Below are 26921 nucleotides of genomic sequence, written 5' to 3'. Positions count from 1 at the left end.
TCCCCAGCTGGGGTATAAGAAGATCATCTGTGAGGATGAATGAAAGATGCTCTCCATTCAGTTTGACTGAGCTGATCCACCAGCCAAAAGGTGGTTCATTGAGGTGTTAACACTTAGGAGTTAAATGAAAATCCTCACCACACTTTCCAGATTATTTGTAAAAATTTCACCCACCATGTATAATTTTACTTTCTAATGTGTTTGGAATCCCGATTTTTAAAAAAAATAATACAAGTACATTTCTGTGTATATAACAAGAATCTTATCTTAGTTGCTCCCTTCTGTTAGAGAAAACATACAATGTTTATACATGCCTTCAGGCCTATTACTGAGAGCCAGTGATATTGGCTCTCAGTAATACTCTGAGAGCCAATACTTTGATGCTTTAATTTTATCATTTTAAAGTATTTTATACATAAAAACAAGGAATAATCTCACCTAATTTGGACACTGTCAAACAGCCCTGAGTTGTACTGTTTATCTTCAATTTGATGTCTCCAAATATTTAAGTGATCACCGATCAAAGTCATTCAGGTTCTTTTTTTTTTCGGACCACATTTCTTCCTCTAAAGATGATGGTTCCCACTGCCCAGCTTTAAATAATGCGTTGGGCAGCTCTCAACACAATTTTAGTAGTTTCTGCAACCTCCTTAGATGTTTTCATTGCTTTATATCAATGATTTGAGCCTTAAACAGACTAACATCCTTTCCATGACCACAGAATGTGTCTCTTCTCATGGTTGTTTAATAGGTTAGAGCCACTCATTGCATCAGACAAGGTTAAAAAACTTGTTGCCAAATGGAAGAAAGTTGTCCATGCAGCAAGTATTCATACATTTTTCCTCAGTTAAATTCTGGTGACAACATTTTTTGCCTAGGCAGTGTATAAAGTGCTTCTATTGAGAAATAGGTCATTGTAAGGCCCTGATTAATTTTAGGATCACTTGTGGCATACATCCTGATTACATCACCAACTGTGCTGATTGGAGTCTAATTCTGGCTGTTCACTTATCGTCAAGCAGCTTTCGTCTGCTACTGAGAAATCTCACATTTTTCCACTTACTCTGGTAATTTTTTTCCAGCCATTACACAGATGTGAAAAGATTATTCGAAGAGATTAAAAAAATTAGCCTCTTCTGGTGTTTCCACTGTTCTCAGATCGTTTCATAAAAGAGGGTGAACAAGGAAACCACAGGTGTGCTCAGAAATCACTGGCTCTCCAACTCATTTGTTCCCAATTTTTCAGGGTTCGATGTCACAGAAGAAGACACTTGATGTGCTGACTTCGGTAATCCAAAGAATTACTCAGAGGATGTGCAAAATCTGATGCCCAATTTTGTAAAGCTCTGACCTGCACATACAGATGATCATTCCAACCTTTGTTTAAAAGCAACAAATAATATTTTTGAACTACCACAATGGCATAGCATTTACAGCATAATGCAGTGATGATGTCTTATATCTAGTCCAAATCAATCAGATTCCCTCAGGGATATCTGCAAAACTAAACCCTTCTTTTATTTACCAAACAGATTGCAAAACATTACTCTTAACAGCTGAAAAAGTAGATGTGCAGCATATAACCAAATTTTCTTTCATCAAGATCCTTTCAAATTAAATAACAGCTGTGTCTCACTTCCTATTTGTGATGAAAAAGCTCTGATTTGCTTTTGCGACAGGTTGTTAAATGACATACTCATTTATTATACTAAAAAGGTTGAAATGGCATCATTATGTGTGAAAGATTTCTCCAACATCTCAAAACAAAGACAACCTGATTACAAAGTTTATGTTTTAAATTGACTAAATTTGTGAAGCACTTGCATACTGACCTTTCAAAGCACTTTGAACTTTAAGCATCTTGTATTTATCAAGATGCACCAATTCATACAGCAGTACTTATGTCAGTAGGCAGTTTAGTGTTAGGTTCCTTTCCTAGGGTCACATCATTACATCAACATATGTACGGCAGAAAGCTGAAATTGAACCCAAAGTTTATAGATTATAAGAGAATCACTGTAATGTTACAGCCATTATGTTTTTGCACTGCCTGTATTTTAGAATTAATGTTAAAATCTCAAGCCTATTTTTTTAAACCCCCATGTATTCTGTTTCTGCTTGTACCTCTGACTTCTTAGAGCTTCATGTCATTTCAAGTAATTTTTGATTATGTGGTTGGATTTATTTATTTATTTATTTATTGTTATTTTTGGCCAATCTCTCAGCAGTATGAGATTTTGTGTGATGTAAACTGGTGATACGAGGCCTGAGATGTCCTCGAACACTTTCAGCTACATTGAGTGAGGCGGTAAAAAAAGAGCAAAATGGCAGAGCGATTTTCCTGCAATAGACAGCTTGGGGTGAAACTGTAGCAGGAGGATTAAACCCTTCGGCTGCCTGTCTCTCAGCTGGCTTATAATAGTGGTTTTTAATGCTACGTGCTGGATGGAGACAGACTGAACCTCTGGTAATCATAATGACCTCCATATTCTGCCCGTCCACAGGGTGGGACATTATCAGGCCCGGGGAGATCTGAGTGTTAGTTCGCAAAGTTACCCCAGTAATAGCTGCCATTACCCCTGCTGGTGTCAAGATTACCTTTCAGCAGCTCCATGTTTCTGTTTTCCACCAGACCCTGTGCAGCCCTTCCTCATCAGAGGCGGATCCAGCAGCGAACTGGAGACCATTTACGTCACTCGCTCCGCCACGCACGTCATAGTGCCATGTCTGGTCACAATTCCTGATCTGAACGTCATCCTTAAGTCGGTATGCTTCCACCTTTTGTGTCACCCATTAAACCTGTCAAGTGTTTAGAACATCAGAAATGTCAAGTCTCTTTTTTTGTATGTTTTCATTCACAGTATTCTGCAGCTCTGGAAACCAGGGGTATGAAGTGGGACAACAAGCAAGGCTGGTCCATTCCCAGATACGTCATTGACAGCGCGCCACTGATCATTGTAACATGCATAGCCACACTGGAAGGCCAAGAGTACTCTTCTGACAACTACTTCATTCATACTACTGGTAAAAATACACTACAATTACGCATGGGATAATATGAAATTGTCCTAATGGCAATGTAGTATAAAACATTACCATGGTTTCACTGTATCATCGAATATTTGTAATTTTATCTATATCACAAATATTTGATAAAGCAAAATAGTTTATTCTGTTCAGATCATTTAGATGAAGCATTAAATAAAAATGTAGAAGAAACACCTGCTACATTTTTAGTGGTAATTATATGTTTTTCTTCTGAATCAAATCCTTATTTTCCATTGATTGGTCAGGCTATTTGCTCCAGCCGAACGTGCAATCAGCTGCTAAGCACAGTATTAGTTTTAAAACCTTAAAACATACATTACATTCAACTCAATAAATCAATTTTAAAATAACTTTCTTTTCTGTAGCATTGTCTCTCTTGAAAACAGAAAGTGATTGATTGCCATTTACGGATAATCACTTATCTGAAAACAACGAGGAGAAAAAAATAGTTGCTTCAAAGCTACAACCTTTTAAAAAATGAGTATGAATTAAGACTGGTAACCTATCCATATGTGACTACTATATACATATATATACGTATATACAATGACTCATGTTCATTCTTAATTTTAAACTGAGATTTCACTGTCTGTTTTTGCTGAAAGGGAAATTAGATGAGAAATCAGAGGTGGTGCTAAACTTACTGCTTAGTTGCAGAATAACTGTGTGTGGCAATGAGTCACTCAATTATGTCATAATTCAGAAAATGTCAAGACTTTTATTGAATCATGCCATTTCCTCAAAAGCTACTCCCTTCTCTAAGTGGGACATAAGCCATTACGCCAGCAGAATGTGACAGGAAAAAAAAAAGAAGAGAAGTCATGATCACATTTTAGACATCTGACTTGATGAACTTTTTGCTGAAGTTCCCTCTCAATGTGAGTGAGATTTGAGGACCTTGGCCTGAGGCACTTTTCTCTGCAGTGGGAGATCATTCACCTCTTTCTTCAGAGGAGGAGAGGAAAGTCATACCCCGCTGCTGCCAGCCAAACATAATAGCTGCATCAGTCAGAGGAGAAACCAAGTCTTCACTTTGAGCACTAATGGGGTGTTTCAAACAATCAAGCAATCACAGTGTATTGCACAGACATCAGCGTCATTTCCACCCACTGCCAAAAGAGATGGGTTCTATATCAGCTTTCCTGGCCAGTGTCCAAAGCTTTCTCAGTTTCCCCCCACTAGACTTTACTATATTCTACTTTGATTTCTCCCAGAAGCAGCTTGTCACATGAATGGAAATAGTGCAAAGTTGTAACAGGCCGTCCTTTTATAGTAACATGACTTCTTTGGTCCAGAAGAAAGTCATTTCCTCCAGGCCTGTGAGGAGGACAGAAAAAAGCTGCTGACGATGTCACAGTGACCTCTCCTGCTGCCTCACTCCCAATTTTTTCTTTTTTTTCCCCTTTTTCCCGGACAGGAAGTAAGATTTACGAAGTTAAGCTGTTTCCTGAGGAACCGGTAGAGTTGATGGTGGGGGAGGCTCTCACCCTGAACTGCACGGCGACAGTGGAGTTCGACACCGGGGTGGACATCCAGTGGTCTTATCCCGGTAAACAGGTACCCAGCAGATGCTACGGTCAGAAGTTGAATATTTTTAGCTGGTGCCTAATAATACCCACAATGTATTTCTTCTCGACAGACAAACAGCTGGGTGGAGACCAAGCCCCAGCGAGAAGCTCTGTCTCACGCCACAGAGGCGGTTCAGGTCCTGACCATCCACTATGTCAACGTCACAGATACGGGACCATACGTCTGCAATGTTACTAGCATGGAAAGAACAGAAATTCTCCAGACTCAAGTCATTGTTCATGGTGAGCAATGCAGAACACAATTCTACACCAATTTGGTTTATTTTAAAGGCTTCAAAATTCCAAGAAGTTTGGTAATCGTAAAAAATACCTAAAATTAAAACTTGACAAGCATGCTAGCAACTCAGCGAAAGAGTTTAGGACTGTAGAAAGCTGCCTTACCTACCAATGCAAAATGTTGCCTAAACTATAATACTCTGCCTTTCTTTGCAATGATGTGTGAAAATATGTGAAATTAAGCTTTGGCACTGACTTTAGCATGCGAAATTTGATCTCTAGTTCCGTGAAGGTGCCATATATGTTTTTGTACATACCCAAAAAATTACTTAATTGTTACTGAAATGCTATACCAATGATCCAATCATTTTGCTACACTATACAGATGCTCCATGTGCATTGATTCACTCACCTTGCCATGCTGAGTGCTTGAGGTGACAGCAGCACAACCTGACATGTCTTGAGATTAAGTTGGTTAATAATTATCTGTTTACATAAAACTTTGAACATTCATCCCAAGGTGGCCATGGGATACATAAATATAAATGTTACAGTAAGTATTACTTGCATCTTCTATGCAAAGCAGCAAATTGTACATTTCTACAGGCTTTTTTAGAATATACATAAAATATACAAAGAGAATGCATCTTAAGCAACACACATACCCCGGAGACATGGCAGGTCTCAATTCTTGCAAGAATAAACTTCATTTCATCACATTTGAATCCATGTGAAAGATCTTTTCAGATAAAGCATTATATGCTGTAAGAATATGATCTGTAAAATTACATACTTGGCCTGCACGAAATGAGGGAAGCATGCAATTCCAATGTTATTTTTGAATGGCATCAGTAGCAATTAGTCCATATTATTCTCATTCATCAACTTTCCACATGTGTATATCTTACAGCTGGCCTCTGGAGCAGCATACAGCATGGTGTTTAGTTTTGATATGCCACTTGGAGTACAATAAGCTACCATATGTTGCGGTCCAAGTCAGTGCAGTATTGAAAGTGTGAATATTGGTAACACAACAATAATTTTGATTAAATATACTGTGGATCCCTCTTCCTTTCATTGTCTGAGCTTTCTACACATCTGCGGATCACTGTTTTGCTTTTCCTTCAATCTCATCCTGTTACTTGGCACTGGATAAAAAACAGAGAATCATAAATAATAAAGCAAATATCAATTCTTAAGTTTATTCTTTTATTTAAATGCATGTTTCTTTTTTATATTATTGAGTTGAAGCTTCATGTTTAACTCTTCATTTCATTTCATCATAGTATGATGAAGTATCACATATTAAAAGTAAATATTTTAAAATAAACAGCAAATCTAAATGTTTTGCAACATTTCACAATGTCTTGTCCACATTACAAACTTGTAATGAAAGATGAGTTCAGGTGAAAAAAAGACGTGTTGGTGTAGAAAAGTGTGAAACCACAGCATGATGTGAGAAGACATCAATAAAAACATTTGAAAAACCAATCCACCGAGGTGAATGCCAGCCATTCACACATAAAGTTTTTAAGGCCAGAAGTGCTTTATGTAAAAACTGAATGTCCTCAATTCCAGAAGGGCCATTTATCAACCTGGACTATACAGATGGGCCTGTGGTGGAGGTAACTGCTGGCCAGAAGTCCTTCAAATTACAACTAAACGTCTCTGCCTTTCCCACACCTGAAACGCAATGGTAAGATAAGCCACTTTGGTGTGTTCACAGTAAAGCAATGGGACATTTTCAGAAGCATAATTAGCCCTGACATGGCTGCAATTTAGAGATTAACTGAGGGTGCAGAGCACCTGAGGAGCAGTGTGTTTTGTGCTGAGGCAGGTGTGTGTGTGTGTGTGTGTGGCTTTTCTAGGTACAAAGATGGCATGCTGATAAACCAACGGGCGGAGTTCAAGAAGAAAAGGATAAGAATGCACTCTAACCATGCTTTGGAGATTAAAGATGTTTGTCAGGAGGATTCTGGTCTGTACACTGTGGTGCTGAAAAACAGTGTCGCTTTGCTAGAGAAGAGGCTAAACATCACTGTTGTTGTCAATGGTATGTACCTGGTATTTCACTTTCTTCAAAAGGATTTGTAGCAGAGGCCGGTCTTCCTGGGATTAAACTTGGATTTCAGTTTGGTTTGAAGTTTATTAGATACTGCAAGGTCACAGAATGACGAAGAGACTGAAAACGTTACAAAAATAGAAGTTAGGAATTTATAAGATCAAAATCATTGAACATCAATTCATCCCAATAAAATATTAATAAAAAAACCCCAAAAATACTGTTTAATGACTTTAATGTGTTTTACCAAGAATATCTTTCAACTTCAGAATGTCATATAATTTGTATTTTGTCATTTCCTAAAACTCTCATCAGCTTAGAACCAATAAGAAAACATTTTTCAGCTTTAAATGTTTAAAGGGAAAGCACATAATTTCCAAAGTCAGATTTTGTGGAGACATTTATCAGCACCTTTCTAGAAAAACCTGCTTTAGAAAATGTGAAACTATAAATATTTTGTTTTACAGTTTTGAGCTCTTTGTCTGTCACACTTTAACATGCCACTTTAATGATGCTTCAGATGGCATGTTTTGTTTTATTATTAGATAAACTATTCAAAGTAATCTTACTATAAATAAGCATCAAATGCAAAAGTGATGGTAGTGTGCATAGACAAATCTAGTCCATCAAAATTCAGACAGTCTGTATTTATACAATTGATTCCTGATATTTATGACCACCGACTAAAAATACAACACGTTTTTCCTTAATGTCTGACTGTTACATTTTCTTGGGTTACATGAAGTTATTTTGTATTTTTATACACTCCTTTTATGTGTGTTAGTCCTATAAGAAAGAAATTATAATAAAAATCAGTCAAAACTGAAATCAATAGGAACAACCTCAAAGAAAACTGAAAATTGGTACCAGACAGGAAAAGCCTTGGAGAAATTCAGGCTGACGTTTTCTTGTTTCCTTCCACTGTGATTTTTCCCTGTTGCTGGCCTGTTGGGTTTATAGATCTGCTCTCCTGTTCTTCAGTTCCCCCAGAGATTTATGAGAAAAAAGCAGCTGCTCCTTCCAGTCCTTATCGCATTGGCAGCAGCCAGACGCTGAAATGTACTGCCTACGGACTCCCTGCACCCAACATCAGCTGGCAGTGGAGAGCCTGGGGGCCCTGTGTCGTCAACAACACTGAAAAATGGCTGTAAGAAACACTTTTGTCCTCATTAGATCAATACATATCACAGATATATACACTCTTTAAGCAGTTTGGGAGAAGGGGACGTTGGAATTGTATAAAATAAAATTTTATGGAGTACAGATGCAGATAAACCATGCATGTTAGAATAGCACATGAATTACTCTGGTGTGCTTTAGTTTGTCATGGTGATATATAAAACACATGCATTCTTAGAGAAAAAAAACATAAACACACAAAGACTTATCACTAAGCATTGCTCCGTGGTTTGTTTTCTTCCTGCCTCTATCTCCACTGAAGGGCACAGCGCGATATAATGGATTTTCCAGACAGACCATATTTACTTTGGTTCCTATTTCTGTAAGCCTCCGTGTTATGCCTACTTCCATTTGACAGTACTTCAGATAGCTATACACCTCCACCATCTTCCCCTCAAGGCTTAATTTACGAAGCTTTCGCAGCTCTAACCTTTCTATGCAGGTCTGAGCAACCGAGCAATGATGGCAGTACAGATACAGACATATGGAAACATACAAGAGTAATATGTTTTGTTAAAATTAGGCTCAAAATGCCCAGTTCATGTTCTTTGTCATGCATGGTGCATTTAATGTAACATTTCATGGACAGTGACTGATGTATTTACATTTTGACCTTTTGCAGTACATCCGAATTGAATTTTCTTTTAAGTTCTAATGTAAAAGAGAAAAACTGTCTTGTGTCTCTACAGCTATTGACTACCACACTACAAACACTATGATGATTGTGAAATTAGCGGCTTCTTCTTTATGTACGAACATAAATCAAAAAGTTTAGACTTTTTAATTAATGTTTTGGATACATTAATAGTTTGACCTTTAGTTTCTGAGTAAGACAGAAGATCTTCATCTCTGCGAATGATGAAATTCAAGCTGTACATTATGCAGATGAATTGCTGAGCGTAGCATCAATATTGGATTTGCCCAGTAGGAATTGATTTGCAACCACAAGCTATGAATAAAAGGTGCCAAGCTATTTCCATGTCATTAAATGTTGCTATTTCAGCTTATTCTACTGCTAAGATATTGAACTTTCCGGTATAAAAAAATCAATCAATCAATTAATCTTTTCTATTGACACTGCTAATTATTGCATTAAAAAGCATAAAAAGGGTTAACTGTCATACAAATATTTCACATCTAATCAAAATAAATTCATCTTTCTACGATAAGATTTTATTTCATGATTGGTCTGATGGCATTTGCTGTAGGAAGCATTATTATTATTATTATTTGGATTTAATGGTACACTAGAGTGAAAGCTCTGATCTGGCATTAATGCCACATTTGCCAAAATTGCAGGTCAGAAAACCATTGAGATTTTCAAATTGTTTTCAGAACAATACACCTGTTACCATTTCATGGAGATGGTGAAACTTGTAAGAAGAGAGGATAGAGATTTATCAGTAATCACAATGGTCACAGCAACCTCTGGAGTTTATCGTCTCAGTCAGAAGTATTTTTCTTTTAAGGAACATGATCATGATTAAGGGTTAGGGTTACATCGCTCACGCTCATCTATGCTATATCAACGTGTGCCTAATCATGAGCACAAATGACTTCTTTGGTGTAAACTTGGTAGGTTATTTTGCATTCTCACTCTTCATATCTGGTCAGCGGGATGGATGTTGACTGCATGTTATATTACTATTATTGCGAAATTTAACACAGTACCTTATGCCTTGAAGTACCTGGAACTGAGTACTGTTCCAGGTACTTCAAGGTACTTTTATACATCCATCGGGGTCTGTATGTAGAAAAGTATGATGGTCTAATTACAGTACGGGATGCTGAGGGTGCCAATATATTGACGATAAGGGCAGTTAATATTATAACTTCCTAATGATAGTACTGATTTCTTAAGTCATTAGAAATGTTTAGGTAGCCTGTGAATTTTTGATGATTATTTATGCAGTAAAGTGAAACTTAATCCCATTACCTTCTTCTAATACATTATCGTTGCCTTTGGGCAAGAAAGCTAAAATATTCCATTTCATGTTTCATTAGCTCTGCTACGACGTTCACACTGTGGATCGCCACAATACAAATGGTTTTTTCCATTAGTTGCTAGGAGACCTGTGATAATTGACTTGTAGGATAATTTCAAAGTCCAACTTGGGCAAGAAGGGGGACAAAAAGTCCTATTTTAAAGCCCAGGATGTAGATTGATGTTTCTGAATTCTTGCCAACTGGTTACTTTCTGCTGCACATGTCAATAAGAGGAGATGTCATGAGGTGTGTCTGTGCTTCCTTCCAGAGTGCAGCGAGACAGGAAGAGCGGGAGCGACAGGACCGCAGACTGTCAGAACTGGCAGGACATTTACTCAGAAAACACCATGAATGAAATTGAACCTGTTGACACATCTGTTGAAGTGGTGGATAATCAAGAGAAGGTTCATCACAACTTTTTATATTTGCTTTTTATTGAAATTCCTTAGGGATATAAGACTACTATGTTTCTATACTTAAGAAAAATACATTGGATGTTGAGATTTGATTAAAAACCTGTAAATCCAATCGTTAAATAAGACTAATCGTTTTGCTATTTTACAAAAGTGTCCAGATTTCTGAGCTCCAAAACAGAACAGCTTACCAGTCAAGAGCCATTTCCACTGTAGAAATATTTAGAACAGGCTTCCTTTGCAGACTTCCTTTAGGAGTTGGTTATAAACACATCCAGACTTGTGTGTGAATCGCACACACACATGCCTGCACATTAACGGAAATGGCCACAATAATGCATACTCATGCTCACACATATAAACATCCTATTTCTTTCAATCATACCAGTTTAGGTTTGCCAGTTTTTTGGCCAGTCAGCGATAAACCTGATATAAATACAGATCACATCATATCACAGCATCACATCACTTCCTTTTTAAATTTGCACTCTTCCTCAGCATAAATCCGACTCTTAACTCAGTTTTTCCTCTCCTAATAGATTGTGAGCAGGCTTCAGATACGCAACGCCAGCGTTTCCGTCATCTATAAGTGCTCTGCTGAAAACAAAGTGGGCAAAGATGAGTTCCCTATCTACTTTTATGTGACCAGTGAGTATGCTGGGTTTGGTGTCTCTCACACACAACCACACAATCAGTTGGTTTGATGAAAACCCAAACTATTATTATTATTTTATAACCTGTCATAACCGTATAACCTGCTTTAAACCAATTTTCTCCAATCCATTTTCCAAATTGTGTATTTTCCTTCTTTGAATCTTTTAGATTCACAAATTATGCAGTACCTTGTGGTGGGAAAAAGATGTTTTTCATTGCAAAATATTAAAAGTTAAAAAAGAATGAGCACTTTTGGAGGGCTCTGTGTACGTTATAACCTGTAATACTTTAATGTCAAATAAATCGTCTTAATAAAACTTCCCAGAACAAGGTGAGCCTCCAGGTAATCCACTGTGAGCACCCCAAATTACATTCCACTGCACCATTTTATTGCGATACTTCAAACAAAGACCATTTCATTTGTGGCTATGGGCCACTGGAAAACCTTTTGTAAGCCCTTTTTATATATTGTTGCAATTCAGATGGCTTAGCTTTAAAAGCAATTCTTTCCATAAATGCATATTGCATACCTCTCACTGCCCCCTATGTCTCTACCTTGCAGCCATTCCTGAAGGTTTCAGCGTGGATGTTCGTCCTTCTGAGAATCCCCTGGAGCAGGACAAAGTGTCTCTGTCCTGCAGCGCCGACAACTACACCTACGATCAGCTGCAGTGGTTTCGCCTTAATCCCCAGGCTCTGCAGGACCAGCAGGGCAAGCCCCAGGGGCTGGACTGTGGCAGCGTGCACCACTACGCTGAGCCCCTGCTGGCCGCGCCGTCCTTCCAGCCGCACTCCAACAGCTGGGTCCTGGACTTCACCATGGAGTCCGTACGGCTGCAGGACGAGGGACACTACGTGTGCAAAGCTCAGGGAAGACGCAACGAGGAGAAACAGTGCCTGTTTCGATACATCTCCGTCAAAGGTGAGCAAGAAAAGCAACAAACACAGAGATGCGCACAACACAGGAATGATTCAGCCTAACTGAAGCTATTTCAAGTTCAGCTCCCAGCATTGGGGATACACAAGGGTCATAGCAGTGAGAAGCTGGTATTTAAATGCTAGAGGCACGCAATTACACCTACTCACTTATGCACACGCACCTAGGTACCCACATCCACACTTGACACAGGGAGCACCTGGTGTTTTCATGGAACAAATATGTGCTGACAGAAAACACAGTAGAAAAACTGAAGGCTAGCTACTTATTTATGCAATTATAAGGAGATTAACAGAACTTGACATTGTGCATTCTTGTTTGGTTTTCTCTGCCCTGTATGTTTTGCACACTTATCTAACGTGCCTCAGAAGCTTGACCCTGACCGGAACTGACAGTAAAGCAAATAATTTTAGCCCGTTTCTGCCCAAATTTCAGGTTGGGCACGCCTTGGGCTCGGACCATAAATCTAAACTCTAGTTGCCGTCGTGTATCTCTGTTTACCTTCACAGCCCTGGAGGCTCCTCGGTACAAGCGCAGCCTCAGCAACCAGACGGTGAACGTAACCGAGTCTCTGCGGATGGAGTGCGACGTGGAGGGCAGACCACTGCCCCGTCTGTCCTGGTTCAAAGACAACCAACCCCTCCACCAAATGTCAGGTGAGCAAATATACCCACACAGGTGATCCAGCAGAGCCACAGCTCACCTGGCAAGTCATACCCTAACAGAAAAACAAGAAGACGCTCTGGTCAGATGAGATTAAACTTACTCTACATTCAAAATACTGTGTGGTGGAAAGGTAAACAATCAAACCATCTCTATGACAACACAAGGTGGTTGCAGGAAACTTAATCAATGTTAACAGGGAAAAAGGATGGAGTTAAATACAGGGTAAGGAAAAGAGTTGAAGCAACAACACTAAACAATGAACCAGAGGTACAACTAAAGAATTTGTATCCAAAGGTTTTGTTTTTGATAAAATGGTTCAATCAAAGTATTGACCCTGGGAGAGCTGAGTTAGCATTCAAGCAACACATTTCACATTTTTATAAAAAAAAAAAAAAAAAAAAAAAAAAAACTTGGAAAAATGTTCTTCCAGTTGAAGATTGCAATTCTTCATTTTGATTTCTCACACAACATCCCAATAAGATGCATTTACATTTGCAGTAGTAATATGTCAAAACAGCCACACTGCATGTAAGAATACAATTTCAAGAAACAGAATTAGACAGAATTTTAATTTCATATTTACTTTCATTCTAAGAATCTCTCATAAAAGGGTGAAAATGAGTGGGTCAGCACTGGTTTGAGTGACAGCTAATTTTCTGAGTTTGCTCTGACAGGCTCCTAAGATGTGTAGGTTGATGGAATAATAAATGAGAGCTTCTGCTTGGAAGTCCAGACCTCTGTCAAGAATCTTTATAAATCAAGAAAAATCTTGTGAGGGGTGAAAGAGTTGCAGTGAAGCAGTTTTCCACAGAATGTGCAAGCAAGGGCCACGAACCATTCTCCATTTCCCCCACAGGGATCCAGCTGCATGACTCGAACCGTACGCTGAGTATCCAGCGGGTCACAGAGGAGGATGCTGGACTTTACACCTGCACCGCCTGCAACCAGCGAGGCTGCGTCCACTCCTCAGCCGCCGTGAGGGTCATCGGTGAGACAGCTACACACATACAGAAACGCACTCACACACAGATAACTCTCGGGTGCACTCAGGCCTGAAATCACCGCTGCGCCTGACCTCCTGCCTCACACACGGAGCGTGCCTGGTTTTCCAACTCTCAGACCTTTCACTGCTGAAGTTTTGTGCTTACTCCGATGTACGGCTCTCCACAAGCAAATTAAAGTCATTGACTTCTGGGACATTTTGTATGCAGAGTGAGTAATCTAATGGGATTGCTGGAAATGCCTCCAACATAAATACCTGAAAGGAGTCTGCTCAGCACACTGATTTCAGCACAAGATTTAATGTCGGAGAGACGGGGCAGATGCTTTGTACTACAGCACCCCCTGTAGGTGGCACAGAGGAAGGACTGAGGCAGGATGGTGAGGATGGGGGGAGGTAATTTCTTATTATAAATTAATTTTTTCCTCCTTTTGAAAAGGTTCAAGCGACAAGGCCAATGTGGAGATAGTTATCCTGATCGGGACAGGAGTCATCGCTGTGTTCTTCTGGGCTTTGCTCATCCTCATCTTCTGTAACGTGAAACGGGTCAGACGCCGCCATTTTTCACCCTCTATGTTTGTGTCTACAACCTGCCTTCTTATCATTAATATCAGCTGCTGACAACCTTGAACATGATAACATTCCTTCTGCTGTTATTTTTACTCATTTTGTGATTAATCTAGAGACTTCCGACTCTCCTTTTATCTGTTATTCAGATATTCTTCTTTTTTGTTGTGTCTTTTTTTTTGTCCTTTTTTTAATTGTTGCTGTTCATAAACAGTTTTTCATGAAACACGATTCAAGAAGAAAATGCCTGGGTAAAAAAGTAGCCTCAAATAAGTTTTATCAGTTTTATGGGGCACTGGGTTTTATTGTTTCTGGATTAAACAAATGTCCTGGCCTTTAGCAAGTGCCATCAGGCAGGGGCTGTAATGTGATTTACAAACAGTTTAAAGTCCATCATTCAAACAGTAAAGATTATTCACAAAGAACCTCCATCTTACATTATACAAATTTAGTATTTTAAATGCCCATGGCTGTACTATTAGAAAGTATGGCTTACATATTTATTCTGTTTTTTGCCCTCTTTTGTCCAGTTTTTTGTCTAATTTCAATAGCAGACAAAAATAACATGAGTAAATAAAAAGAAAAGGTTTAAACTTATAATTTATCACCCTAAGGTAAAAAAGCTACTCAAGCAAGAAAAAAGCTTTATTGGAGCGATCATGAGCATGAAAGAAAATCTATTTCTTCTAATAGAGTTCCAAAACCAAACCTGATTAAAATGCCAAGCTGGAACATTGGGAGAGTATCTGCAGCACTGGAAATTTGGATGGTGGACGAGTTGATGTGGGAGCGTGCATCACGAGGAATGACCGGCATGCTTACTGGCATACTGGTTTTTGATGGATGAGGAAGTGGGCTGAGCCCATGGATTTCATCATTTCCGTTGACCATGTCTTGTCTTCCCATTCGGAGCACTTTGTGAAATGTTTGGACTTGGTCAGTCTGTTTGCAGTGGATGTTCAGTTCTCTTGCACTTCTGGACTGATATAACCAGAAGTGGACTGGAGTTTGTTTGGAGCACATATTAGACTCGTAGTATCTCAGAGTTCGGCCCAAAGTGGCTCTCAAATTCACCGCTAGTTTTGGTTAATTTTCACGTTTCTTTTTTTAATTTTATTTAGTGTCATATTTTGTTAATATGTAATGGCAATGAGGAGTCTCTTGTTTCAATTCGTTTCATGTCAGATGTATTAATTGTAGAATATGGTAAATACTAGATCATTATTATTTTGTCACAAAATCCAACAATTGAAAAAGGGTTTAGCTTTTAGACTTTGAAATATTTTTGGCAAGATGTAAACTATTCTAGTTCTCACCAGCACTAAATTAAGCTCTAAATTAAGCTGCTGTTCAAACTGTTACATTCGTAAATCACAAATGATTCAATCATCATCTGACATTTTCTTGTCACCTCAAAAAAGGCTAGAAAAGAATGAAATTATGTAAACAAAATAGCACTGCGCTGGTTATACAAACAGGTATTCCCTCTTTGAGTCGGTGGACTTAAACCATAATTACATAAATCATCAACATAATCACTCAGTGATGCTCTATAAACAGTCACAGTGACTAACAGCTTGACGTCATGTATGAGCTTTTTATGAGCAACAGCCCACATTGTCTCTCTGAGGTTTTCTTGTATAACAAAAAACAATGTTTTCTTTCATGTTATAACATTAAGCTTAGGAAAAGTTTTTACGTTTCCTCTGCATTACACTTTACCACTGTACTGGACTCATACCTGCTGTAAGATATTGCACGCATTGTTACAAATATTTCTAGGTATTGTCATGAAGATTTTTAAGTAATTTTAAACACTGAAACAATCTCGTTTTTAAACCACAGCGTTCTGGCTGTTAGTCGACACTTTCTGTCTTTTTTTTGCTCTGCTAAATGTTGGTCTACTTGACGCCGTCAAACAAACAGACAAAAAAAAAAAACCTAAATGCAAAGTGACATCTTTTAGCTTGTATTCTTCCCGTCTAATGTTTATCCTGACCTCTTACCTGCTTGCCTTACAAGAATAGTGTCCCTCTGTGAACTGCAGGTTAACCCAGCAGACATAAAGACAGGCTATCTGTCGATCATAATGGACCCTGGGGAGGTGCCGCTGGAGTCGGAGTACCTGCCCTACGACTCGTCACAGTGGGAGATCTCCAGAGACAGACTCCGACTGGGTGAGCAGCTTGGGAAAAGTCGGACAGAGGGATGGACAGATGGTCAACAAGGCATGTGGGAGGGAAGGGTGTGTGTGATGACGTATGCAGGGATGGTTGAGCGTTAATAGATGGGAGAAGCTGAATTATCTTTCCATTTCCAGAATCCATAACAGCATGCATTTAAATCACAGCCAGCTGTGCTGAGAGCTGCCAAGTGGAGTGCTAATGTTCAAAATGCGCTCATTTCCACAAGAGCTTTTTAAAAACGCCCCAAGGAGAAGCATCTGTTTCACAACAGAATCTTATGGCAACACGTTGTACCTTTTTTTTTTACACCCCGAATGCTGCAATCGGTATCATAATTTCTCCTCGTTTGTTCTGCAAAATGCCCTGCCACAACTATTTGCATAACTAGCATCATTTTCTCTATGCTTCAATGACACAGGAAAAGTTTTGGGCCACGGTGCCTTTGGAAAAGTGATGGAGGCATCGATCTACGGCATCAGCAAGAGCAACAGCTTAAACACGGTGGCCGTCAAGATGCTAAAAGGTGAAACTCTGGGTTTAGTATGTACATGTTTTTTTTGTGAATCAGGCACTGTAGTAAGTCGTTGATACACAAATAATGGAAGCACATTTAAGCTGTTGAACCTAAGTACAATTGTGAGTCAATTAGGTTTGGTGAAACTGTTAGACCCCTGGGCCTTTTTCAAATTCAATAAAGTTTGTCTTTTGTGGAAAGCCTTTGGTTACAACTCAGATTTATTGTTGTGGTTCACTAGATAAACCCTCACCTAATCCATTTTTGTCTTCACCTACAGCTGCAAGGACTCAGGGGTTTCAGACAAAAACAGGAAACATGGCTTGAGAGAGGAGCCACTCTGTGTGAATTATGGCTGATTACTCATAAACTTTACTCGTCCCCAGAAAGATTGGCTGGTTTGAACCGTGCCTGTTTCGCACCTTTTACAGGGACCCCAGGAGAAGCATTAGAAAGACGTGTGAAGCCGTAAACAGCTTCAAAAGGAGGTTCAGAGCTGAGTGTTAATCAGCTGCACCTGCAGAAAATCTCTGCGAGCTTGTTAAAATAATTGTTCAGGCTTCCACTGTGAGCACGGGAAACATCAGGGGAAGGTGTAAATGGAGGTGCAGCACAAAGAGAAAAAGCACAGCCGTCTGAAATAAGTAATTGTGCGCGTGTTGCAGATGGAGCCACGGCCAGTGAGCACAAGGCTTTGATGTCGGAGCTAAAGATCCTGATTCACATCGGTAACCATCTGAACGTGGTTAACCTGTTAGGAGCCTGCACCAAACCCAGTGGTGAGTCCTGAGATCACCCGATTTAGTTTTATCTTTGTATAAAAACCTCATCCCATCAGTAATTTTAAGTGCCTTGCAAAGGTATTTGCATTTTATCATACTACAGCCACAGGCTGCTGCATATTTTACTGGGATTCGTGAGATGGGCTGAAAAAAAGTGGTTCACAACTTGACTATAAAGTTACAAATTAAAAACCTGAAACTGAATTTGTTTACAACCAAACATATATGTCGTAAAATGATGTAAGTGAATTGATTTCGCTGCCTTAAATTCAGGAACATCGTTTTGATATTTTTAGCATTCATTCCAGTTTTTATGCCAATAAACCAAATAAGAAACAAAAAGACCCTTTCCTAAGCCTGTACATCAGTAAGACATGTGGAGCACATTATTATTGGTGTACATCTGAAAATGTTTATCCTACACAAAAGCAACCTAGTAAATAATTTCAAGATGGGGGAGGAACTCAAGCTGCAGAATGTCTGAATATGCAAAGGAAAAAAAATCATCTTTTTTCTCCACTGTACATAATTATTTGACAAGTTGCATTTCTGAAGTTTAATATTATGATTGAACACAAGCACTGTGCTCTGTCAATCTAAAATGTTAAACCTTTCACTGGGGAATATGCAAGTGTGTGTGCACACAGTTATTATGCAACAGTTAGTGTGAATAATTATCATCCAGCTAAATGAATATAAAATGCTCCCATCCTGCCTTTTTATACGGTTAAGGTAGAGTAATAAACAATTCAAATTTTTACAAATTTCTGACATAACAAGCAATGTAGCTACTCTTCTTTCCAATAACAATCAGAAGATTTCATGGAGTCCATCGGTTCCTGGATCTGTTGATCAATTATTTTGTGCGGCAGCAACCAGTTTCTCCCAGACACTGTTCAGAGAGGTGGACTGTGTTTCTTCATCGTACGGTCTAAGAAGAGTCCACAAGTCCTCAACATGGTTGAGTTCGGGGGGTTTTTAATTTACTGTTTCCTCTTTAAGTAAGATCTTAAATCTTTACTGCACCACAGTGTTGGCCTGTGGACTTTCTCAAAAGGTGCAGACTTGTTTCTGCGCCTCTGTTTAGAGAAAGTGTCTTTTAAAACCTGCCAGTGGGTTTGGGGTTTGTTTTTTAAATTAATCTTCATTGATTTAAATTTTCTTTTTCCTGTCACGCCTAATAATTATACACACTGCGATCTACAGTAAGTTGTTGGTCTACTGAGGTATCCATTTACATAAATGTACATTTCTCGTATGCTGCAATTCCACTAAACATTCTGGCGAATAAAATTTGCATCAAATTTATACATGGCCAAAACGCTCACTCGTCTCATTATTATGCACATAGAAGTTGTAGATCAAATTCCTTTCTGAGTCAATTCTATATGTAATGTTTCAAACTTCTCCATCAACAGGTCCATTGATGGTGATAGTGGAGTACTGCAAATATGGGAATCTTTCCAACTTCCTACGAGCCAAGAGGGAGTTCTTCCTTCCCTACAGGGTATCGGAGCTCAGCAGCCACTGAAGCATTCTCAGCATTTCTAGAATCGTTTCTGCTCTGATTGTGGCTCAACCGCTTTTCATGCTATATAAAATGATATAGCATTTCATCCAGTTCTCTTATTCAAAGACAGAATTTATCATTCTGCTTATTTCTTCTGCTCAATAATCAATAATCCGTGTAATATTTCCATCTATGTTTAGTTTTCCCTTATGTAATTTTTTTTCTTTAACAGTTTCAATCTGCTCCAACATACGTAACTCTTTTAGAATTGATTTTCTTTTTATTTTTGGAGATGAATCAACAATCTGTGTCCTATTTAGGACCGCTCACCAAAAACCCAGAGCCAGATGAGGCGGATGATCGAAGCCGGTCAGACGGATCAAAGAGCTCGGCGGACTCCTCCGGCTTCCTCCTCGCCGCTCGGCAGTCCTCGGGTTACATCATCCAAGGCATCCAATCAGAACCAGGCGGTGGAGAAAAGTGAGTCAGCTTCACATCGTCAGAGTTATGAATTACACCACTCATAGTTTCCAAATAAAGGCAGCTCGATGATCTTTTCTTTCCTCCTCTGTGTTCTCGCTTTAGCGGAGGACCTGTGGAAAACCCCGCTGACCATAGAGGACTTGATATGCTACAGCTTCCAGGTGGCTCGTGGGATGGAGTTCCTGGCCTCCAGAAAGGTTAATGTCACCGTTACGTTGTGAAAAAGGAGCAAATCAGGCTGTGTGGAGGAGATGGATCAGGTTGAAACCTGGATCTTTCATGTAGAGCCATCTGTGGCTCATCCAGTTCTCGTATTCAAAGACAGAATTTATCATTCTGCTTATTTCTTCTGCTCAATAATCAATTATGTGGTTTTGATTTAACTTTTAAAATGAACTCCAAATAAAGATTGTATATCAAAGATTATTCACATACAGGTACTAAAATCAAAGATGGCAGTCATGGTTCCAATAAAAAAGTACATACGAAATGGAGCTTAGCTTGTATACCTTATGATAAATAATACACTAATTTATTAACCGATGACTGAGAGATCACATACTGAAAAATATATATTTTTTTCTTTTCTCATTAAATGCATCAGAATTCAAAGTTTCCTCCACTTTTGTTCCCAAGACAAATTCTTTACAAAACCTCAGGAGTTTAGTGAGGAATATAGAACAATAATCCTAATTAAAACTAATTTACACAAATTAGATCATGTATGTTATAGCCCAAATAGGAAGCTGAATAAACAAGAACAGGGAAAAAACGCCATCTATTTACAAGTTATAGCTCAAAGTGTCAACTTATTCCATATAATTATCTAACAAATGCAGTTGCTAGTTAAATTACAGATTTTGCATGTGAAACCTTTGAAGAAATAAATTTAGGGTATCATTAGAGTGCCAGTTATTGATTCAATTTATTTGTATAGCATCAACAAACGGATCAGCCGCAGAAATTCAAAATCGAATCATAAAATCTTATACATAGTCAGCAAGCATCATGGAATCTAATTCGATCCAACTTTACCAATGCAGGAAAGTTCAGGTTATCATCTGTAAAATGTTTTCTAAGAAAATCCAACCAATAAATTTTAAGTAGTAATTTGAGGTTCAGTTTCCACAAATTCAGTCGCTTAATCGCATAGTTACAGGATCTTTTTCTTTTTGTTAGCTTTTTTCTAAAAGTTTAGAATTTTTCTAAGTTTGAAGTTGAGATTAAACGGTGCATCTACAATTAATCAATAACACAATATTATTATTTCTACTATAATTAGTAATTATAGCAAATAATTACTAACAGCAAATTAAATTGAAAACATGGGGTGACATTTAAGAGCTAATTTTAAATCAAATATTTGTCACAATAATAATCACAGGGTTTGAATTAAATTGGGATGTAATTTATATAATTATATAGCTGGAGCCAAACACTGCACACTCTGTCACATCCGCATTTTTAACAAACAAAGCAAGAACATTTCTCTTTGCCTGCTTCAGATAAAAAATTTAAAAGAAAATTCCTACACTTCAGTGGAGAAATAAGGTAGGAGACAATGCACTGAAACGTTTCCATGCACAGACACCTGTCTGCAGAATACTGATGTGTGTGTGTGTGTCTGCAGTGCATCCACAGAGATCTGGCGGCCCGGAACATTCTCCTGTCAGAGAACAACGTGGTGAAGATCTGCGACTTCGGCTTGGCCAGAGACATTTACAAAGACCCAGATTACGTCAGGAAAGGCAACGTATGTCTGTCTCCCTCAGTCCCACCGAGCACCGTTATCTCCTGCAGCTGGACAAGAAAATACTTTGTGTTATTGTATTAAACCACCCACATGATGATTACATTTGAGTGTTTTTGCTCCTGTCACGCTTTATCTGCTTCGGCGGCCTCTCAGGCTCGCCTGCCTCTGAAGTGGATGGCCCCAGAGAGCATCTTTGACAAAGTGTACACCAGCCAGAGTGACGTGTGGTCTTTTGGAGTCCTCCTCTGGGAAATCTTTTCACTCGGTAATCTCAGAATCGGACCACACTTGAGGACCGTCGTTTGTTATTCATTCATATCAAAAAAGCGCAAACTCTTGCAGAAGTGTTTGCGCTTGACATGTTAATTAATGCGCCAGTCTCCCCTTTGTGTGCACGCAGGTGCTTCTCCGTATCCGGGGGTGCAGATTGATGAAGACTTCTGCAAACGGTTGAAAGATGGCGTCAGAATGAGAGCACCGGAGACGGCCTCTCCTGAAATGTAAATATTTCTTCCTCGTATAAAGGAGAAATGGGCTTTCTTTGCCTGTCAAGTAGGATTTATGACTTGAAATCCCTCTAATTTATCAAGCCAATTTCTGCAGCCAAGTGTCATTCAGCTGACAGGCACGCTGAGGAAATCAATCAGGATTTAATTTGTGTTGCCAAGTTAGAAGGTGATGTGCTGTTGTTGTGACTGTACTGCCCTCTACTGGCAGATACGGCATCATGCTGGCCTGCTGGCAGGGCGAGCCCAAAGAGAGGCCGACGTTCCCTGCTCTGGTTCAGATCCTGGGAGACCTGCTGCAGGACAACAGTCTACCTGTAAGTTCTCCTGGATCTGCAGCAACAACCAGAACCTTTATCCGCGGTTATTACGAAACACAGTGTAGCTCTGGGTTGAAGTTCCTCTCCTTCCCCTCAGGATGGGAAGGATTACATCCCCCTGAACCACTCGCAGAACTCAGAAGATGACGGTTTCTCACAGACTTCATCTCGTCCTGCGTCAGAGGAGGAACTGAGAATGGCCTGCAACGCTCTGCCCACAAGGTACCGATACATCCTGCACACACAACAAGCTGGGTCACGCAATGAAAGACCAAATGACGGCATATTTCAGTTTTCTTGCAGCTTCATAGATCATCCACCTTACTCAACGGTGGGGAAGAGCAACTTTTCTAAATGTTGCCTGTATTTAACACCAAACCATCTAAAGTGTTAGCCTCTCCAGATGAAAACACACAATTCCAGTTATATTATCAGTAGAAAATGGCAGATTCCAAACATTTTTATCTGATTCGACAAAAAAAAATCCAAGTTTATTCTGATAGGCCTCCTGAACAACCTGTTGGCAGGTAGATTAATCAGGTCAGTATTATTTCTCTCTTTTGTGTTTTATTTTCATGTGGACATTTTTTATTGGAAAGCATGTTTTTTTTTGTTTTTTTTTTTACTGTAAAGGCTGCTATATGCATACAATTCACTTACTTTACTCATACCAGTCAGTCACTCAATGCAATCAAGTGTCTCCTTATAACAAAACTTTTTCCCATTTGACCTAATAACTGAGCTTGCATTGTTTTATAATTAGGTTGGAACTGAAGCAAATGTAGCTGGCTTTGACTTTGTCTACATGTCTGGATTGATTTATATTCTCCTGTAAATAAAATAGATGTTTGTCTTATAAAGTCCCTTGAGACAACATTTTTCTGAGAATTAGAGCTGTATAACTAATATGGAGGGAATTAAATTAAATGTGCTCTATACAAAAAAATTCTTTTGGGTTTTATTTAAGCTTTTTTTCTTTTTCTGGTCATTATTTTGCTGTCAAGACACAAAAAACCTAAATCGGTGGCAATGGTCATGTGGTTTTGTTTTGGCTCAAATGATGTAACAAAAGTGAAAGAGAAAATCAGATTTTCTCAGGTGAAAGCCATTTTGTACAGTGATATATTAAAGCAGCCAACATTTGGCAGAAATCTGATAACCTATTTTTGCTAAATAAATGAAATTATGGAGAGTTGGAAGAAGTAGATACGCGTACCAACTTCCAACTCGTACTGGACTCACCACTTTGTTTTAAAGAAATCTTGAATCTTCAAATATGTTACAGCAGAACTACATTATATATTTTACTTAATGAACACCATTACTGTCTAAAAATAACATCGATCATAAAGATTCCACAAAATGTTCCCTAATATTGCACATTCATTGTCATTTTAATTAATATTTAAAAAATATGAAGACAAATAAGCAACAGGGCTGACTTGGATTGGCGTCGATAACTTGACGTGAGATTCTGAGAAGAAAAAGTTGGAAGGTGTGAAAACCTGAATGAATATAACGTTGGTTTGATCCTTAACTGGTACGATGAAAAATAAAAACTAAATGTGTAAAAATAAACTGTAGAAAATGTTTTGTATTATCTTATTAGGATAATTAAATGTTTAAATTCATCTGTTTAATCCCGGAACCTTCTGTTAAGGATCAAGTACAAGCTGTTTTTGTCTTGTTTGAGCTGCATACATTGCGGTTTTAACCTGAGAAGCTTTTCTTCACTTCCTATCCAGGTATTATAACTGTGTTCCCTTTGCCGGCTGTGTGTTTGTGGGGCCCTCTAAAACGTGCCAGCCCAGAGTCGAGACATTTGAAGATATGCCCCTGGAGATGAATTCACAGAAACCTCCACAGGTAAGCTCTTTGATTCCCTTCTTACTGACTGAAACCAACTGATGACTTTGTTTTATTTCTGAATGATTTTGGTCTTTGGGGATTTTTCTCCTCGGATAATTACCGGCAAGGCGCTGCTTTCCAAACCTCTACCTAATTTACATGTTGCCCTCCTCCAGGACAACCAGACCGACAGCGGGATGGTTCTGGCCTCTGAGGAATTTGAGAGAATCGAGCACAGCCACCGGGGAGCCGTGTTGAAAAGGTTTGTCACTCAAAAAAGCTACGCTCGGCGTCACCGAAAGCGGAAAGTGACACACAAGGCGGGTTTTCAGCACGGATGTTTAGCGGCAGCGTTTCACATTTTGCCGTGATGCGCGCTCATTGCTCACCCAAATGACACCATTTCAGAGCAATGAGCAAACAGATGATGCTCCACATGTTTCAGTCTACATGAGAAAACATTCTTCCTTGGCAGGAAGAGGTGGAGGAGTCGCTCGCTGTTTCATGTGCAGCGAAACCAGCTCTGCAGAGAAAATATGCATGAGCAGGCTCTCAATCTACATGTGGAAGCAAACAGTATGACTCATTTAGACCTTGGGCCCCCATTTTTAGTCATGTTTTGAGAAGCGCTTTTCAGAAAATATTTGAGAAATGACATCAGCTGCGAGTAGAAATGAAGACAAATACCGGACCCAGCAACTTTGCAGAGTGTAAAAGAGGATCTTAAAGACAGTTCCTAGCCGTCAGAGCTAAAACAAGTTACTGTAAGTCGCACAGATGATGTATTCAGTCTTAACGAAACTCAAAAAGCCGCAATCACACCTAAATCTATCAAGTTTTCTGGCAGCTCTTTAAAGTGTTCCTAAATTTAAATGATCAAGCAATATTTAAAGTAATACTATTTCATTTGAAGTCTGTAGGTATGGATCTGTGAGCAATAAAGAAGTGCATGAAGTAGACTTTGAAAAACCATGAAACACTTTGAATTCTGGGTGTACAGTTCTTTGCAAAGTTTTCATACTTTTTGAAATTTTCAGTCTCAAACTTTAACGTATTGGGATGTTATGATGGACCAGCACAAAGTATTGTGTGGATGACGGTTGTATAATTTAAAAACTGTATTTCAGTTTTTGTTTTTTTACAAACAAACTAAAACATGTGGCTTATATTCATATTCTGCCTCCCAGACTCATTTTAGCACACAAGTATGCTTAGGAGCTTCTGCAACCTGCAGCTCCACACCCACATGTGGGTCTTTGGCCACTGTGGCTCTTGCAAAACCAAAAAGGAAATGATTATGACTATGGATGCAATAAGAAATTTTTTTTTTTTTTTTTTGGAGTTTCTGCAAGTTCTTGTGCAAAATCTTAATATTTTCAGCAAGTTTCTAAAAGCAACTAGTTTATATGCTACCTATTTTTTTTTTTTTTTGGTCAATGTTAATATGGATAGAAAGTGCTCACCTCATTCTACAAAGTGTTTTTTTTTTTTCTAAAACACATTTCCAAATACATTTTAGTTGAAATTTTGTTGGCTTTCATAATAAAACATTTGATGTAGTACAAAACAGTTTTCTGTAGCTCTAGGTGAGTTTTCATTTGTAGCAGAAGAGGCTTTTTGAAAGAAAAAGGTTGCCGACCCCTGACCTAAATCATCCTGCAGTAGCTTTAATCTCATTGTTATGCTAGAAGATAAAACGCCACCACAGTCATCAGACTTTTGTTGCCTCTAAAACATTTTGTTCCAAGACTGGTCTGAATTTATCTCCCCACAGCATCTTTATAGTACTTGCGTGACCTTTTTACCAAATATGTTGCAGTAGTGCTCTTTCTCAAAGCAAATTTTGGTTACTCCAATACTAATCTAACTGGAGGCTGCGTTGCTCAGTTATAAACAGAGGTGGGTAAAGTCTGAGCTCTGACTTTTGTTGCCGTCTCCCCAGTCGGATGAGCAGCACCAGCAGCACGGAGCCGCTGACGGCCTCCCATTGTTCCCTGGGTCAGAACGGCGGCAGCTCCGGACTCCGTCCCAACTTCTTCAGCCAGCTGACAGGACAGACCTTCTACAACAACGAGTACGGTCACCTGTCTGAGGAGGGCTTCTGTGACTTCTACTCGTCTCCAGGGACCGCTTCCTTGGCCTCATCAAATGTCTAATATTATACCACAGAAGAAGACCTTTGCGCAGATAACGTCTTGCTAGTATCGACATGAGTGAAGACCTCCTGAGCAGAACTGGCTTTTCATTCTTCCTCAACAAATGGACTTATAGATATGTGCCTGAAGTTCCTCTAACCAGCCACTGGGTGGCAATATTATGACAAAAATGATAAATCATTTTTTATACATACATTTATATTTTTATGTTTTATATGTAGTTTTCCTCTCCTTTTTTTACATGGTATGACTCACTTAGTCAGAAATAAAGACAATTTATCCCTTCTTGTCTCATTAATGTGACATTTAAAGTTGGATCAGCTCGTTGTGTTTGGTGCAAGGTTTTTTTTTTCTTAAGCATATTCATAGTGTGGGCCTCATGCAGTGCATGAAACATATAGTTATGCTCTTTGTGTCATTTGACGGAGGTGGCCACATTTGGATCGACGCCACCAGTAAGAGGCGAAGTGACGAAGGTAAACAGAGGGCTGTAGAGCGACTGAAGGAGTGAGTCACACTGAGCACCTCTTATCAGAGGTGGACATA

At 39.0% G+C, this 26921-nt stretch overlaps 1 protein-coding gene across 1 annotated transcript in view; it reads left to right on the top strand.

The window, feature by feature from the left end:
• flt4 (fms related receptor tyrosine kinase 4) overlaps window positions 1–26660 on the top strand; it is a 53538-nt gene extending 26878 nt beyond the window's left edge. The window contains exons 4-30 of the mRNA XM_028008776.1: window positions 2633–2766; window positions 2862–3024; window positions 4466–4605; window positions 4688–4859; window positions 6432–6549; window positions 6722–6906; window positions 7897–8062; window positions 10349–10484; window positions 11033–11141; window positions 11710–12069; window positions 12594–12740; window positions 13607–13738; window positions 14190–14296; window positions 16365–16494; window positions 16922–17026; window positions 17683–17796; window positions 19218–19306; window positions 19630–19789; window positions 19895–19989; window positions 21423–21545; window positions 21699–21810; window positions 21946–22045; window positions 22263–22368; window positions 22469–22593; window positions 24117–24237; window positions 24396–24481; window positions 26162–26660. Coding sequence (XP_027864577.1) covers window positions 2633–2766; window positions 2862–3024; window positions 4466–4605; window positions 4688–4859; window positions 6432–6549; window positions 6722–6906; window positions 7897–8062; window positions 10349–10484; window positions 11033–11141; window positions 11710–12069; window positions 12594–12740; window positions 13607–13738; window positions 14190–14296; window positions 16365–16494; window positions 16922–17026; window positions 17683–17796; window positions 19218–19306; window positions 19630–19789; window positions 19895–19989; window positions 21423–21545; window positions 21699–21810; window positions 21946–22045; window positions 22263–22368; window positions 22469–22593; window positions 24117–24237; window positions 24396–24481; window positions 26162–26375 — 3749 coding nt within the window. The 3' untranslated portion in view covers window positions 26376–26660. The remainder of the gene's footprint in view (window positions 1–2632; window positions 2767–2861; window positions 3025–4465; window positions 4606–4687; window positions 4860–6431; window positions 6550–6721; window positions 6907–7896; window positions 8063–10348; window positions 10485–11032; window positions 11142–11709; window positions 12070–12593; window positions 12741–13606; window positions 13739–14189; window positions 14297–16364; window positions 16495–16921; window positions 17027–17682; window positions 17797–19217; window positions 19307–19629; window positions 19790–19894; window positions 19990–21422; window positions 21546–21698; window positions 21811–21945; window positions 22046–22262; window positions 22369–22468; window positions 22594–24116; window positions 24238–24395; window positions 24482–26161) is intronic.
• The last annotated feature ends 261 nt before the right edge of the window (window positions 26661–26921 follow it).

The sequence above is a fragment of the Xiphophorus couchianus genome, chromosome 23 (assembly GCF_001444195.1).
Source record: "Xiphophorus couchianus chromosome 23, X_couchianus-1.0, whole genome shotgun sequence".
In the NCBI taxonomy this organism is placed as follows: domain Eukaryota; kingdom Metazoa; phylum Chordata; class Actinopteri; order Cyprinodontiformes; family Poeciliidae; genus Xiphophorus; species Xiphophorus couchianus.
The sequence above is the reverse complement of the archived record's forward strand: the minus strand, read 5'-3'. Positions and strand labels throughout refer to the sequence as shown.